This window comes from Rhinopithecus bieti, unplaced genomic scaffold (assembly GCF_001698545.2).
Source record: "Rhinopithecus bieti isolate Rb0 unplaced genomic scaffold, ASM169854v2 scaffold_1527, whole genome shotgun sequence".
NCBI lineage: Eukaryota > Metazoa > Chordata > Mammalia > Primates > Cercopithecidae > Rhinopithecus > Rhinopithecus bieti.
In genome coordinates, this window is record NW_016803625.1 from 59,826 (window position 1) to 72,569 (window position 12,744).

The 12,744-nt window shown below is 37.5% G+C and overlaps 1 protein-coding gene across 1 annotated transcript; it reads left to right on the plus strand.

Moving 5' to 3' along the window:
• The first annotated feature begins 11,723 nt into the window (after window positions 1-11,723).
• Window positions 11,724-12,209, plus strand: LOC108541289 (60S ribosomal protein L30-like). Its single transcript, XM_017890762.1, has one exon. It carries the CDS (start codon window positions 11,802-11,804, stop codon window positions 12,147-12,149), a length of 348 nt encoding a protein of 115 aa, XP_017746251.1. The 5' UTR covers window positions 11,724-11,801; the 3' UTR covers window positions 12,150-12,209.
• The last annotated feature ends 535 nt before the right edge of the window (window positions 12,210-12,744 follow it).

Sequence of the window (12,744 nt, forward strand, 5' to 3'; positions counted from 1 at the left end):
ACCGCATGTTCTCACTCATAGGTGGGAATTGAAAAATTGCAATTTAATGGGGCAATATGGCTTGAGTCCTAGTCAATGGAATGGAAGCAAAAGTAATATGTGCCTTGGAGGTCTATCTCATAAAAACCTTCCATACATGCATGTTCCTTTATGTTTTCTCTCTTTCTGGCTGATAGACAGAACATGACCCTCAGGGAGATTTTGCCAACCTTGCTAATTGAACATAAACCATGTGCCTTCTCAGAATATTTCAATTTCCTCTTTCTTTCCAAAGATACCAATCACTGCCTAGGTCACTCTGCTGCTGCCTTTGCTGGATCATAAGTTACCTGGAACTCCAGGTACATTCCCATGCTTACCTGGCCCTCATGGTACATTCTTGCCCATCTCTGTGATTATACTTCCACATTTGCATGAAATGCCACACTGTATCTGCAGTATTTGGCTTCCTGAGTGGTCACTGCAGGGCAGATCACACAACCTGAAAGCTCTGAGGAGTTAAAGAGCCTTTCAGGATAAAATTTGACCTCTATGAAATATGAATCAAGAAGGAACCATAGCAAGTAACTCTTTCCTCTTTTCTCCCTTCCAGGAATAGTTCAAAGGTGTGATTTCTCACTGGAAACCTTCCAGAGATGTGTCATGTGTGCAGTATACAGCTATGTCTATGCTAAAGCTGTTCCCAGTATAGTAATGCATTGCACGATCACATCACTTTTTAATCTCCTTGCCTCATCTGTTGAAGATGTCAGAACCCTTGCCAGATAGTCCGATGATCCCAGTTGTTCACACAGGGTTGCTATGTGAACAAATACAAACAGATTGTGTTTAAGTTATTTTATATTTTTGAAGTTTCATAGCCACAGCAATTGCTGTTCCCCTAAATGATACCATATCTAAGTGTGAATTTGACCCTATATTTCCTTGAGTGGTTAAGAAATGGATTGTGGAGCCACACTGCTGGAGTTCACATCTCAGCTTTTTACTTCTGTAGTGTGACCTTGGGAAAATTACTTACCGTGTGTGGCACAATTTCCTCACCTATAAAATGAAGACTAATCATCATCTCTATTAAAAAGTGTTGTTACAAAGATTAAATTAGGTAATGTATGAAAAACTCTTATAATAGTTCCTGGCACACAGTAAGTGACCACTAGCTAAAAACTATTATTATCATCATTATTCTAAGGTTTCTTCCAGTTAAAATTTGTTTATGATTTTATAAAATTTATACACCACTATTTAAAACGTGGTAGTTCTCTTGCCTTTGTTTCATGGTTTTCTCTTTTACATCCTCTCCCCAACCGTGCCCTTTTCAAAAAGAACCTATACAGTCATTTGTAGGACACATCCCATTTGATTACATTATGGTAATATCAGAGCAAAGTTATATAATTCGTAAGTACCCACTCTCATGTTACTTCCATTTATCATAGTTAACACAACAATCCGGCCTTCATAATTATATAAAACTTCACTTCCTGATTCTTTTACTTTGTCCCCTAATCCTGCGCTAGAAGACTAAAAAAAAATAAAAAGTGAATTTTTTACTCTTGAGGGGGAAGTCCTATATATTTGAATTCTTCCAATGTAATCCCTATTTCCAGGTCAAAACTGTTCTCTTCATGACCACTCTAACCTTGGCTAAAGAAATGGCTCCACACTTAGAAAAGCTCTCTATGCTGGCCTCTCTTTCTTCTAGCATGTCTTGAGAAAAATTTTCAGTGGGGGATTTTCTACTTCTTTGCATCCCTTTCCCTCTCTTGAATCCAAAGGCCTTATGCTTTTTCTACTCATCCACTGTGTTCGATGTGTTTTACTCTCTCGGGTTTTTTATTTATTTTTATGTTTTTAGACTCCTGCATCCTCACATGGGCTACTTCTATTCCAGAGTGAAGATCTCCAACCCATCTGTATTTTGGAGAGAGAGTTTTCAACCTGGAGGCAAATATAACACAACATATAATACTTTTTAAAAGTCTCAGCCAGGCACAGTGGCTCAAACCTGCAACTCCAGTCCTTTGGGAGGCCAAGGCAGATGGATCACTTGAGGGCAGGAGTTTGAGACCAGTCTGGCCAACATGACAAAACCCCACCTCTCCTAAAAACACAAAAATTAGCCAGGTGTGGTGGTGCACACCTGTAGTCCCAGCTACTTGGGAGGCTGAGGAATGGGAATCACTTGAGCCTGGGAGCCAGAGGTTGCAAAGAGCCAAGACAGTGCCACTGCACTCCAGCCTGGGTGACAGAACAAGACTGTGTCTCAAAATAAATAAGTAAATAAAAATAGATAAAGCATTAAAGCATTTCTCACTTATATTTTATTATATTACTATTATTTGTAGAGATGTGGACTCACTATTTTGTCCAGGCTGGTCTTGAACTCCTATTATCAAATGATTCTCCTGCCTCAACCTCCTAAGGTGTTGGGATTACAGGCATGAGCCACCATGCCCAGCCAATATGTTACTTTTCATGAGCTGGTTCCTTCCCTTTGTTTCAACAATCAAACTGGTTAGCAGTAAAATGATGGAGAATATATTTCTGTTACTACTCAGAATATTTGAAGTCAGAAAAATGTGATGATAATTCTAGGTCAATAGCTTTCAAACATTAGTTTTAAAAGAAGAAAAATTCTCTGTTGTGAGAGGGAAATTAGCATAGTAAAAAGAATAAGGACACAAATAATCAAGCTACACATCTGATTCTGCAAAATGGGTGACCGATGTTTCCAAAAGAACTTAGAGCATGTTGTGCTCTCTGGTTCCTTGGTAGCCCCTCTTGATGTCATGCTTCTGATTTGGCTTTGAATCCAGATTTAGCAACATTTTCCACTTAATAACCATGTCATTTTGTCTCAACCATTTCTTGTAAAATGTGAGGAGTGTCTCTTTCCCTGGATTGCTGGGAGGATAAAAAATGACCATGTGTTTAGAATATTCTAACATATAATCTGTCACAAGATAAGTACTCAATAATGCAGCATGTTGGTTCTCTCCCCTTTCATCTGCTTCTAGATAATTAAAACTATGAGTCAGTGGAGCACAGTGGTGCATGCCTGTAATCCCAGCACTTTTGGAGGCCAAGGCAGGTGGATTGCTTGAACTCAGGAGTTCAAGACTAGCCTGTGTAACATAGTGAAAACCCTGCCTTTACTAAAAATACAAAAATTAGCTGTGGGTGCTGGTGTATACCTGTAAGTCCTAGCTACTTGGGAGGCTGAGGTAGGAGGATTGATGACCAGGGTGCCGAAGCTGCAGTGAGCCAAGATTGCACCACTGCATTCTAGCCTGGGGAACAAGGGCCCTGACTCAAAAAAAAAAAAAAAAAAAAAAAAAAAAAAAAAAAAAAACTAAGACATGGCTGGCAATGATCAAAAAAAGATAAAGCATATCTTACTATAAGTAAGAAAATTAAACTTTAAACTGTTCTTGCCATTTGTTTGTGAGGATCATAAAACAGGAGACATGCCTACCATATGAGAAAATGGACTGCTTGCAGGTATCTGCTTTGATAAGTACAGAACTTTTGTCGGGAAATCAAATCCTACATTAATGGGCTTGCCCTCTTTCTAGGACACATAGGGAAGCATAGAATCAGGCCATCAGAATGCAGTCTCTCAGTTGATATGATAGTCTCAAAACGGTATAGAAAACTAAAGTCCTTGAGATTTCTGCAAGAATAGAAAAAAAGTTTTTCTATTCTTTTAAATTATTGAAAATTGTTGCATTTATCTTTGAAAGACAAAGCAGAATATATTAAGAAATGCCAGACAAGTAGAAAATAAACCATCCTGCAAGATGTTTTCTCTGTATTGATAACCGAACGGAAATGGAAACAAAACAGGGAGCTAGACAATTTAGTCAACTGATCTGAGTATGATTAATGGTCTAAGCAATGTCTAACCAAGTCAAAGCATGTATTTTACTATTTGTTAACACCCCCTAGGCCCTTGGTCCACTTAGTTTTGACACATTTCAGCCAAAATCCTTAAAACTAAGCAAAATCCCATGGCCTGACCTAGAAACAACGTATTTGGGAGTCTGTAGTTTTATGTTACTATATGGTAAAAAAAGAGTTAGGTAAGAAATAAGGTAAAGGAGTTAATCACTTATTTCTTTGTATATTTTATACCAATCTTTATTTCTAAGTTTACTTACAGAGATATCTATAAAATGGAATCATACAGTTATATTACTGAAAATACCCTCAAAATCTACAGTAGAAGTTCTAAATCAATTAGTATCTAACCTGCTCATGTAGCTAATGCCTTTCATTGTCCACCCACTCTAGTATCTAATAATCCAAATGGTGGTATATAAAGAAAAGTAGGTAAGTTTTTTTTTTTTTTTTTATCTATGAGACTCTGTTCTTTTCAATTCCATTAATATCAATAAATATGTACTGCTTTCTCATCATGTACCAGACAATAGTATTAGGTGCTACATTTCATTTATTCAAATCAACCATTGTGCTAGTGAGACCAAGTTTGTAAAATCAAGCTCTCTAATGGTAGAGCTAATATATGTCTATTATCTGATCACAGAGTGCTTTTCTAATCCTGGAGCTGAAAATTAAAGGCAGTCATTCCTTAGAGAAAAGGAAGGCCAAGCAAGGGATTATGGCTCAATCAAATAATGCCATTAAGTTATCTCCCTTATCACACCTGATACAGAAATTCAGCTTGCTAATTAGCTGCCTATAATGCTGAGCTTTTTAAAGCTTAGGAGATGAAAAAATGCTTCTAATTATTATGTTCTGACAGTGGCCCATGTGGCAGAAACTAGGCACTTCATTTCTAACATTTAAAAAGCAGTTGCTATTCTATTGTCTTGTGCTGAGCCATCTTTCTTATTCTTATGCTGATACTTCATAAATCTTGCATCCTTCCTTGGAGTTTTCCCTAACAAAAATCACATATAGTTACTTTTTAAAAAATAAAAGTGTCTCCTGTTGCTATAAATAATTTTTATATTGGATGAAACTTAGCTGCCCAAGGATAATAAATGAGAAGAAGAGACAGAGATACCTAAATAGTTGATAGACTCTGGTTGCCCAGATTTTAAAAATATGATTCTTTCTCTGAAGTGAGATACCTGAAACTACATTTTTGTCATTGATGACTTTAAAATTTTTTGTTTGAATGCTATAGCTTTTATCCAGTCATTTTGGCCTGATTTGTTGGGTTAGATAACTGTTTGACTTATTTTGAAATTGAGGGTAGGAAGGGGAAATCTTTGATTATTCCTAATTTGTATATACTTTATTAGTAATTACTGTGTTTTCATAAATGTTTTTAAGTGTTCACACTTTAAAACCAATTGGACTTCTGGGAATGTAGAGTAAAATCGATTTTACTGTATCAAACTACTAAAATGTTTCTATAATTTTCTTCAGTTAGAAAGTCTAAGGCTAAATTTCTGAGCTTTAAATTTTTAGAAACTTTCTTCTTCAATTTTCTGATGTAGATGCATATTTACAGCTATGAAAACAAAACCTCTAAACAAAGGTATTAAGCTAGTCTTATTCTAACCATGTTTTAAATAGGAATATCTAAAGATCAATTTTACTTTTTATTTTTGTTTGTAATATTGGAAACAGAGTTGAAGATTCTGCTGCAGTTACCAAGTCCTAAGCACATAATGATGCCTGTCAAATTAAAATACAGTGGATCCTCATTATTTGTGGATTCTGTATTTGTGAGATTGCCTACTTGCTAAAATTTATTTGTAATTCCAGAATCAATATTCACTATGTTTTCATGGCACAGAGCAGGAAAACAATATAGCCCCCCCAGTGTGTACAATCCTAGCTGAGGTTGAAGAAGGTGACAGGTAACATTTTGGGTTTCTTTGTTTCAGTTCTCATACATGTAACAAACGTCCTTTTCATGGACGATTTAATGTCACTTTTCACATTTTTGTGCTTTTTGTCAGCGATTTCACTGTATAAAATGGTCCCCAAGTGAAGTACGAAGTGGTATCTGGTGTTCCTAAGCACAAGAAGGTCATGATGTGCTTTAGGAAGAAAATACATGTGTTAGATAAGCTTTGTTCAGAACTGAATTATACTGCTGGAGGCCAGGAGTTCAATGCTATCAAATCAGTAGTATACATTAAATAAGGTGTCTTTTACCAGAAACACACATATGACAAGGTAATGTATTGATAAGTTGATAAAAATGTTAAGACCGGAGGTTCATAAGGACCAAACACTGTATTTCCCTTAATTCAATATTCACTAATTCAGTGCTTTTGGCAACTTTATAGAACATATCTACCATGAATAATTGTTATCAACTGCAAATACTTGTGGTCAGAATTAGTCTACAGATGATCAGACAATGGGCATACCTACCTTCAGGTTACATTTCACTATGATCCCACAACTGCCTTAAGCTGATTTTTTAACACCCCCCACATCCAACCAAGAACTTAGCTCAATTTGCCTTCCACCCCCACCTCATTTTTGTAACCACTTGTTACTGCAGTCTCTCAGTTGATATGATAGTCTCAAAACTGTATAGAATACTAAAGTCCTTGAGATTTCTGCAAATTCCCAATGATTATGTTTTCCTATACTTCTCCGGCTTATTCTACTGTTTCTTCTGATTTCATTTAGTTTATGAACCACCTAATGATTCCATTTCCATTAAAATTATAAATACACATACAAACATTTCATATAAGGCATTGACAAGTTTGGGAAAATCTACTGACATTTTGGGGCTATGAAAACAGAGGACAGAGTCATAGTTCAGAAAATAAGCAACTTTAAATTGAATATAATATTTTATTCTAAAGATATCCTTCAGCCACAATATCACTGGAGAATTTCCAGTGCTTATTCATCTCCCATTATGCCTTGGCCTGATAGCCTATCCTCCATACCAAAAAAATGTAAAAAAAAAAAAAATGTACCTTATTTTTGCCTACAGAGCAGTTTAGCTATCCTATTATTTTGCAATATGATTTACCCACACCCCAAATGTTCCATCATCTATACCAAGAGCCCTATTAAGGTCTTTTCTGAAGAAAATTAAGTTTCCTCTCTAATATAAATTCCATTGCCAACTGTTGGTAAGAAATATGAGAGTTAGAGAGATCTAGTATCTTTTTAGCATTACAGAGCTACTACATGGTAGAGCCAAGATTGTAATACACACATTTGTACACCAGATTCCAACCCTAAAATTACAATGTTTTCTATACACAAATACCATCCTTTCTTCTCCCTTGAAACCCCTCCTAAAACATAAATACTCACTAACAATCTTCCTCGGCTTTATTCTAAGAGACCTAGCTTCACACAAGTAAGACCATATCTACTGTTAAGTAAAATAGAAAAAAAGGTGTATTATACTTCTAGACATAAAATGTATAAGCAAAATAATACTGTATGTAATAGGGAAGAGAGAAGGGAAGAGAGAACTTGCCTAGATTTCAGGGTCAAATCACTACAATAAGTTTATGCTTTGAAAATACTGTATACTCCAAATACATAGTAATGATGAGTTACATACTAACATAAACCAAAAAAGACATAGTCAAATTCATGTAAAAATAAACACCACCATGCATCAGAAACAAAGTAAAATATCCAAAGGGTAGATGAAGGGTGGAGTGTCAAACTTGCTTCCATTCAGGTCAGAGAGGAATGATGTGACTTCTGTGGAGGAAGGGGAGCTGAAAGTGTTTCTTGCAAAAAGGGGACAGAAGTGAGTCTCACTGATTGAAATCAGGGCCTGATATGAGTTCCCTCATATGTAAAAGGAGGCTAACAACAACAAAAAAATAGCAGACTTACTGATGAAGGCTTTGGCTTTTTCAGCAGCTGTGAACCTAAGGAAGTAAACACAAAAACACAATCTTAGTACTATAAGCTAATCTAAGATACTTATTGGTTACATAATTAGGTCTTCCATATTCCCATGCATTTGTGGAACATGTTATAAATCCTGGCTTTTTACTGGGGCACAGAGAACTAAGTAGAGACAACATAAAACAGTTCAATAGAAAGCCATGAGCACAGAGGGAAGAGAGTAAACAAAAACAAAAGCATTCAAAATAGGTCTGCAAAATTCTAAAATAAATACGAAAAAAATAAACCAAATAAAAATAAGAAGAATAGATTATATCTGAGGTAGAATTTATTTTATGAAAATGAGTTTGAAATAGTATATGGAAGATTTCAAAGAGTAATGAAGGTGCAATATCCATATAATAAGATATCATGAAACCAAGATAGGCAGAAAGGATGTTGATATTAAAAGAATCAAGTGGATATTAAAAGAACCAATCAGGATTTCACTTATTGTCAGATCCTACCAGATCTGACTCTCCTGCAGATAACAACTATAAACTCTAAACAAAATATAAAAAGCAGCAACCTAAAGGCACCAGAGAGTAAACCAAAACAAGGGTTGATGTTCCCACATTTTATAGTTGGTAGCCTTAGGACAGATAAAAGTTGCTCCTACACAAGGTGTCTAAAACTCCAGGAGAAAAACCACAGTCTTTCTGGCCTGAAGAACCAGAGAAGAGAGTTCAAAGCAACCAGAATAAAGAGAGTCCCAAATTCTGTATATAGACTCTCCTCAAATCTCTGGCTAGTCCCTGAACCATGCATGCAGTGGACAGACTCCAGCCAAAAATAAAAGAAATGAATTAAGATTAGAGCTGCTTGTAGAGACAGAGTTTACAATTCAAGTCCAACCAAGTTAACTGCCTTCTAAAATACAAAAATTAATACTCTTTGGAGGAATATAACAGAGTTTCCATAATATAGCATTTCACAACATCTAGGACAAAATCCAAAATTACTCAACCAGTAAACTATGATTCATTTTCAAGAGGAAAATACAATAAACAGAGACCAATCTGAGAGATCTATTTGTTACAAATGGTAGACAAGGATTTTTAAAGAACCTATTATAACTAGCTCAGGTACACAAAGGAAAATATGTGCACAATAAATAAATTTCAGCAGAGAAGTGGAATATACTTAAAATGGAAATTCTAAAACTGAAAAACACAAATCTGAAGTCTAAAAAATATTTGGATGGGTTTAGTAGCAGAATGGAGGTGACTCAGCATTCTATACCCAGTGAAAATATTCTTCAAGTCTAAAGGCAAAATAAGGACATTTTTAAGCAAAAGAAAATGAAAAAAAAATATTGCCAGCAGGATTGCAGTACAAGAAATACTAAAGGAAGTTCTTTAGGCAGAAGATAAATATCAGATTGAAAGAAATCTTCAGTAAGAATGAAGAACATAAGAAATGGTAAATATCTGGGTAAATATAACAGTATTGTTTTCTTTTTATTTCTTTAAAACACATAGAATTATTAGGGTTCCAAGATGTCTGAATAGGAACTGCTCCAGTCTACAGCTCCCAGCATGAGTGACACAGAAGATGGGTGATTTCTGCATTTCCAACTGAGGTACTGGGTTCATCTCACTGGGGCTTGTTGGGCAGTGGATGCAGCCCATGAAGTGTGAGTCGAAGCAGGCCGGGGCATCACCTCACCCAGGAAGTGCAAGGGGTCAGGGAATTCCTTTTCCTAGCCAAGGGAAACTGTGACAGACAGTACCTGGAAAATCAGCACACTCTCACCCTAATACTACGCTTTTCCAATGGTCTTAGCAAATGGCACACCAGGAGTTATATCCTGCGCCTGGCTCAAAGCGTCCCATGCCCACAGAGCCTCACTCACTGCTAGCACAGCAGTCTGAGATTGAACTGCAAGGTGGCAGCAAGGCTGGGGGACGGATGTCCACCATTGCTGAGGTTTGAGTAGGTAAACAAAATGACCGGAAGCTCAAACTGGGTGGAGCCCACCGCAGCTCAAGAAGGCCTGCCTGCCTCTGTAGACTCCACCTCTGGGGGCAGGGCATAGCTGAACAAAAGGCAGCAGAAACTTCTGCAGACTTAAACGTCCCTGTCTGACAACTTTGAAGAGAGTAGTGGTTCTCCCAGCATGGAGCTGGAGATCTGAGAACAGACAGACTGCCTGTCAAGTGGGTCGCTGACCCCCCAAGTAGCATAACTGGGAGACACCTCCCAGTAGGGACCCACCGACATCTCATACAGCCAGGTGCCCCTCTGGGATGAAGCTTCCAGAGGAAGGATCAGGCAGCAACAGTTGCTCTTCTGCAATATTTACTGTTCTGCAGCCTCCACTGGTGATACATGGGCAAACAGGGTCTGGAGTGGACCTCCAGCAAACTCCAACAGACCTTCAGCTGAGGGTCCTGACTGTTAGAAGGAAAAATAACAAACAGAAAAGACATCCACACCAAAACCCATCTCTAGGTCACCATCGGCAAAGACCAAAGGTAGATAAAACAGCAAAGATGGAGAGAAACCACACCAGAAAAGTTGAAAATTCCAAAAAATAGAGTGCCTCTTCTCCTCCAAAGGAATGCAGCTCCCCACCAGCAATGGAACAAAGCTGGACAGAGAATGACTTTGACAAGTTGACGGTAATAGGCCTCAGAAGATCAGTAATAACAAATTTCTCCAAGCTAAAGGAAGATGTTTGAGCCCATTGCAAAGAAGCTAAAAACCTTGATAAAAGTTTAGATGAATGGCTAATGAGAATAAACAGCATAGAGAAGACCTTATATGACCTGATGGAGCTGAAAACCATGGCACGAGAACTATGTGACATATGCACAAGCTTCAGTACCCGATTCAATCAAGTGGAAGAAAAGGTATCAGTGATTGAAGATCAAATGAATGAAACGAAGCAAGAAGAGAAGTTTAGAGAAAAAAGAGTAAAAAGAAATGAACAAAGCCTCCAAGAAATAAGGGATTATGTGAAAAGACCAAATCTTTGTGTGATTGGTGTACCTGAAGGTGACAGAAAGAATGGAACCAAGTTGGAAAATGCTCTTCAGGATATTGTCCAGGAGAACTTCCCCAACTTAGCAAGGCAGGTCAACATTCAAATTCAGGAAATACAGGGAACGCTACAAAGATACCCCTCGAGAAGAGCAACTCCAAGACACATAATTGTCAGATTCACCACAGATCAAATGAAGGAAAAAATGTTATGGGCAGCCAGAGAGAAAGGTCGGATTACCCACAAAGGGAAGCCCATCAGACTAACAGCGGATCTCTCGGCAGAAACTCTACAAGCCAGAAAAGAGTGGGGCCCAATACTCAACATTCTTAAAGAAAAGAATTTTCAACCCAGAATTTCATATCCAGCCAAACTAAGCTTCATAAGCGAAGTAGAAGGAGAAATAAAATCCTTTACAGACAAGCAAATGTTGAGAGATTTCACCACCAGGCCTGCCTTACAAGAGCTCCTGAAGGAAGCACTAAACATGGAAAGGAACAACTGGTATCAGCCACCACAAAAACATGCCAAATCGTAAAGACCATCGATGCTAGGAAGAAACTTCACCAACTAACGAGCAAAATAACCACCTAACATCATAATGACAAAATCAAATTCACACATAACAATATTAAACTTAAATGTAAATGGGCTAAATGCTCCAATTAAAAGACACAGACTGACAAATTGGATAAAGAGTCAAGACCCATCACTGTGCTGTATTCAGGAGACCCATCTCATATGCAGAGACACACATAGGTTCAAAATAAAGGGATGCAGGAAGATCTACCAAGCAAATGGAAAACAAAAAAAAGAGCAGGGGTTGCAATCCTAGTCTCTGATAAAACAGACTTTAAACCAACAAAGATCAAAAGAGACAAAGAGCCTTTCTCGCTCCCCGGCCATCTTAGCGGCTGCTCTTGCTTGGGGGCCGTCCCGCACCTGAGGCAGGAAGATGGTGGCCGCAAAGAAGATGAAAAAGTCGCTGGAGTCGATCAACTCTAGGCTCCAACTCGTTATGAAAAGTGGGAAGTATGTCCTGGGGTACAAGCAGACTCTGAAGATGATCAGACAAGGCAAAGCGAAATTGGTCATTCTTGCTAACAACTGCCCAGCTTTGAGGAAATCTGAAATAGAGTACTATGCAATGTTGGCTAAAACTGGTGTCCATCACTACAGTGGAAATAATACTGAACTGGGCACAGCATGCGGAAAATACTACAGAGTGTGCACACTGGCTATCATTGATCCAGGTGACTCTGACATCATTAGAAGCATGCCAGAACAGACTGGTGAAAAGTAAACCATGCAAAATTGTCCTTTAATAAAATTTGCTTGTTTTAAAAAAAAAAAAAAAAAAAAAGAGAGAGACAAAGAAGGCCATTACGTAATGGTAAAGGGATCAATTCAACAAGAAGAGCTAACTATCTGAAACATATATGCACCCAATACAGGAGCACCCAGATTCATAAAATAAGTTCTTAGAGACATACAAAGGGACTTAGACTCCCACACAATAATAGTGGGAGAATTTAACACCCCACTGTCAATATTAGATCACTGAGACAGAAAATTGACAAGACTATTCAAGACATGCACTCAGCTCTGAATCAAGTGGACCAACTCTCTACCCAATAACAACAGAATATAAATTCTTCTTGGTGCCACATGACACTTATTCTAAAATTGACCACATAAGGAAGTAAAACACTCCTCAGCAAATGCAAAACAACTGAAATCATAACAAACAGTCTCTCAGACCACAGCAAAATCAAATTAGAATTCAAGATTAAGAAACCCACTCAAAACCACATAACTACATGGAAATTGACAACATGCTCCTGAATGACTCCTGGGTAAGTAATGAAATTAAGGTAGAATTAAGAAATTCTTTGAAA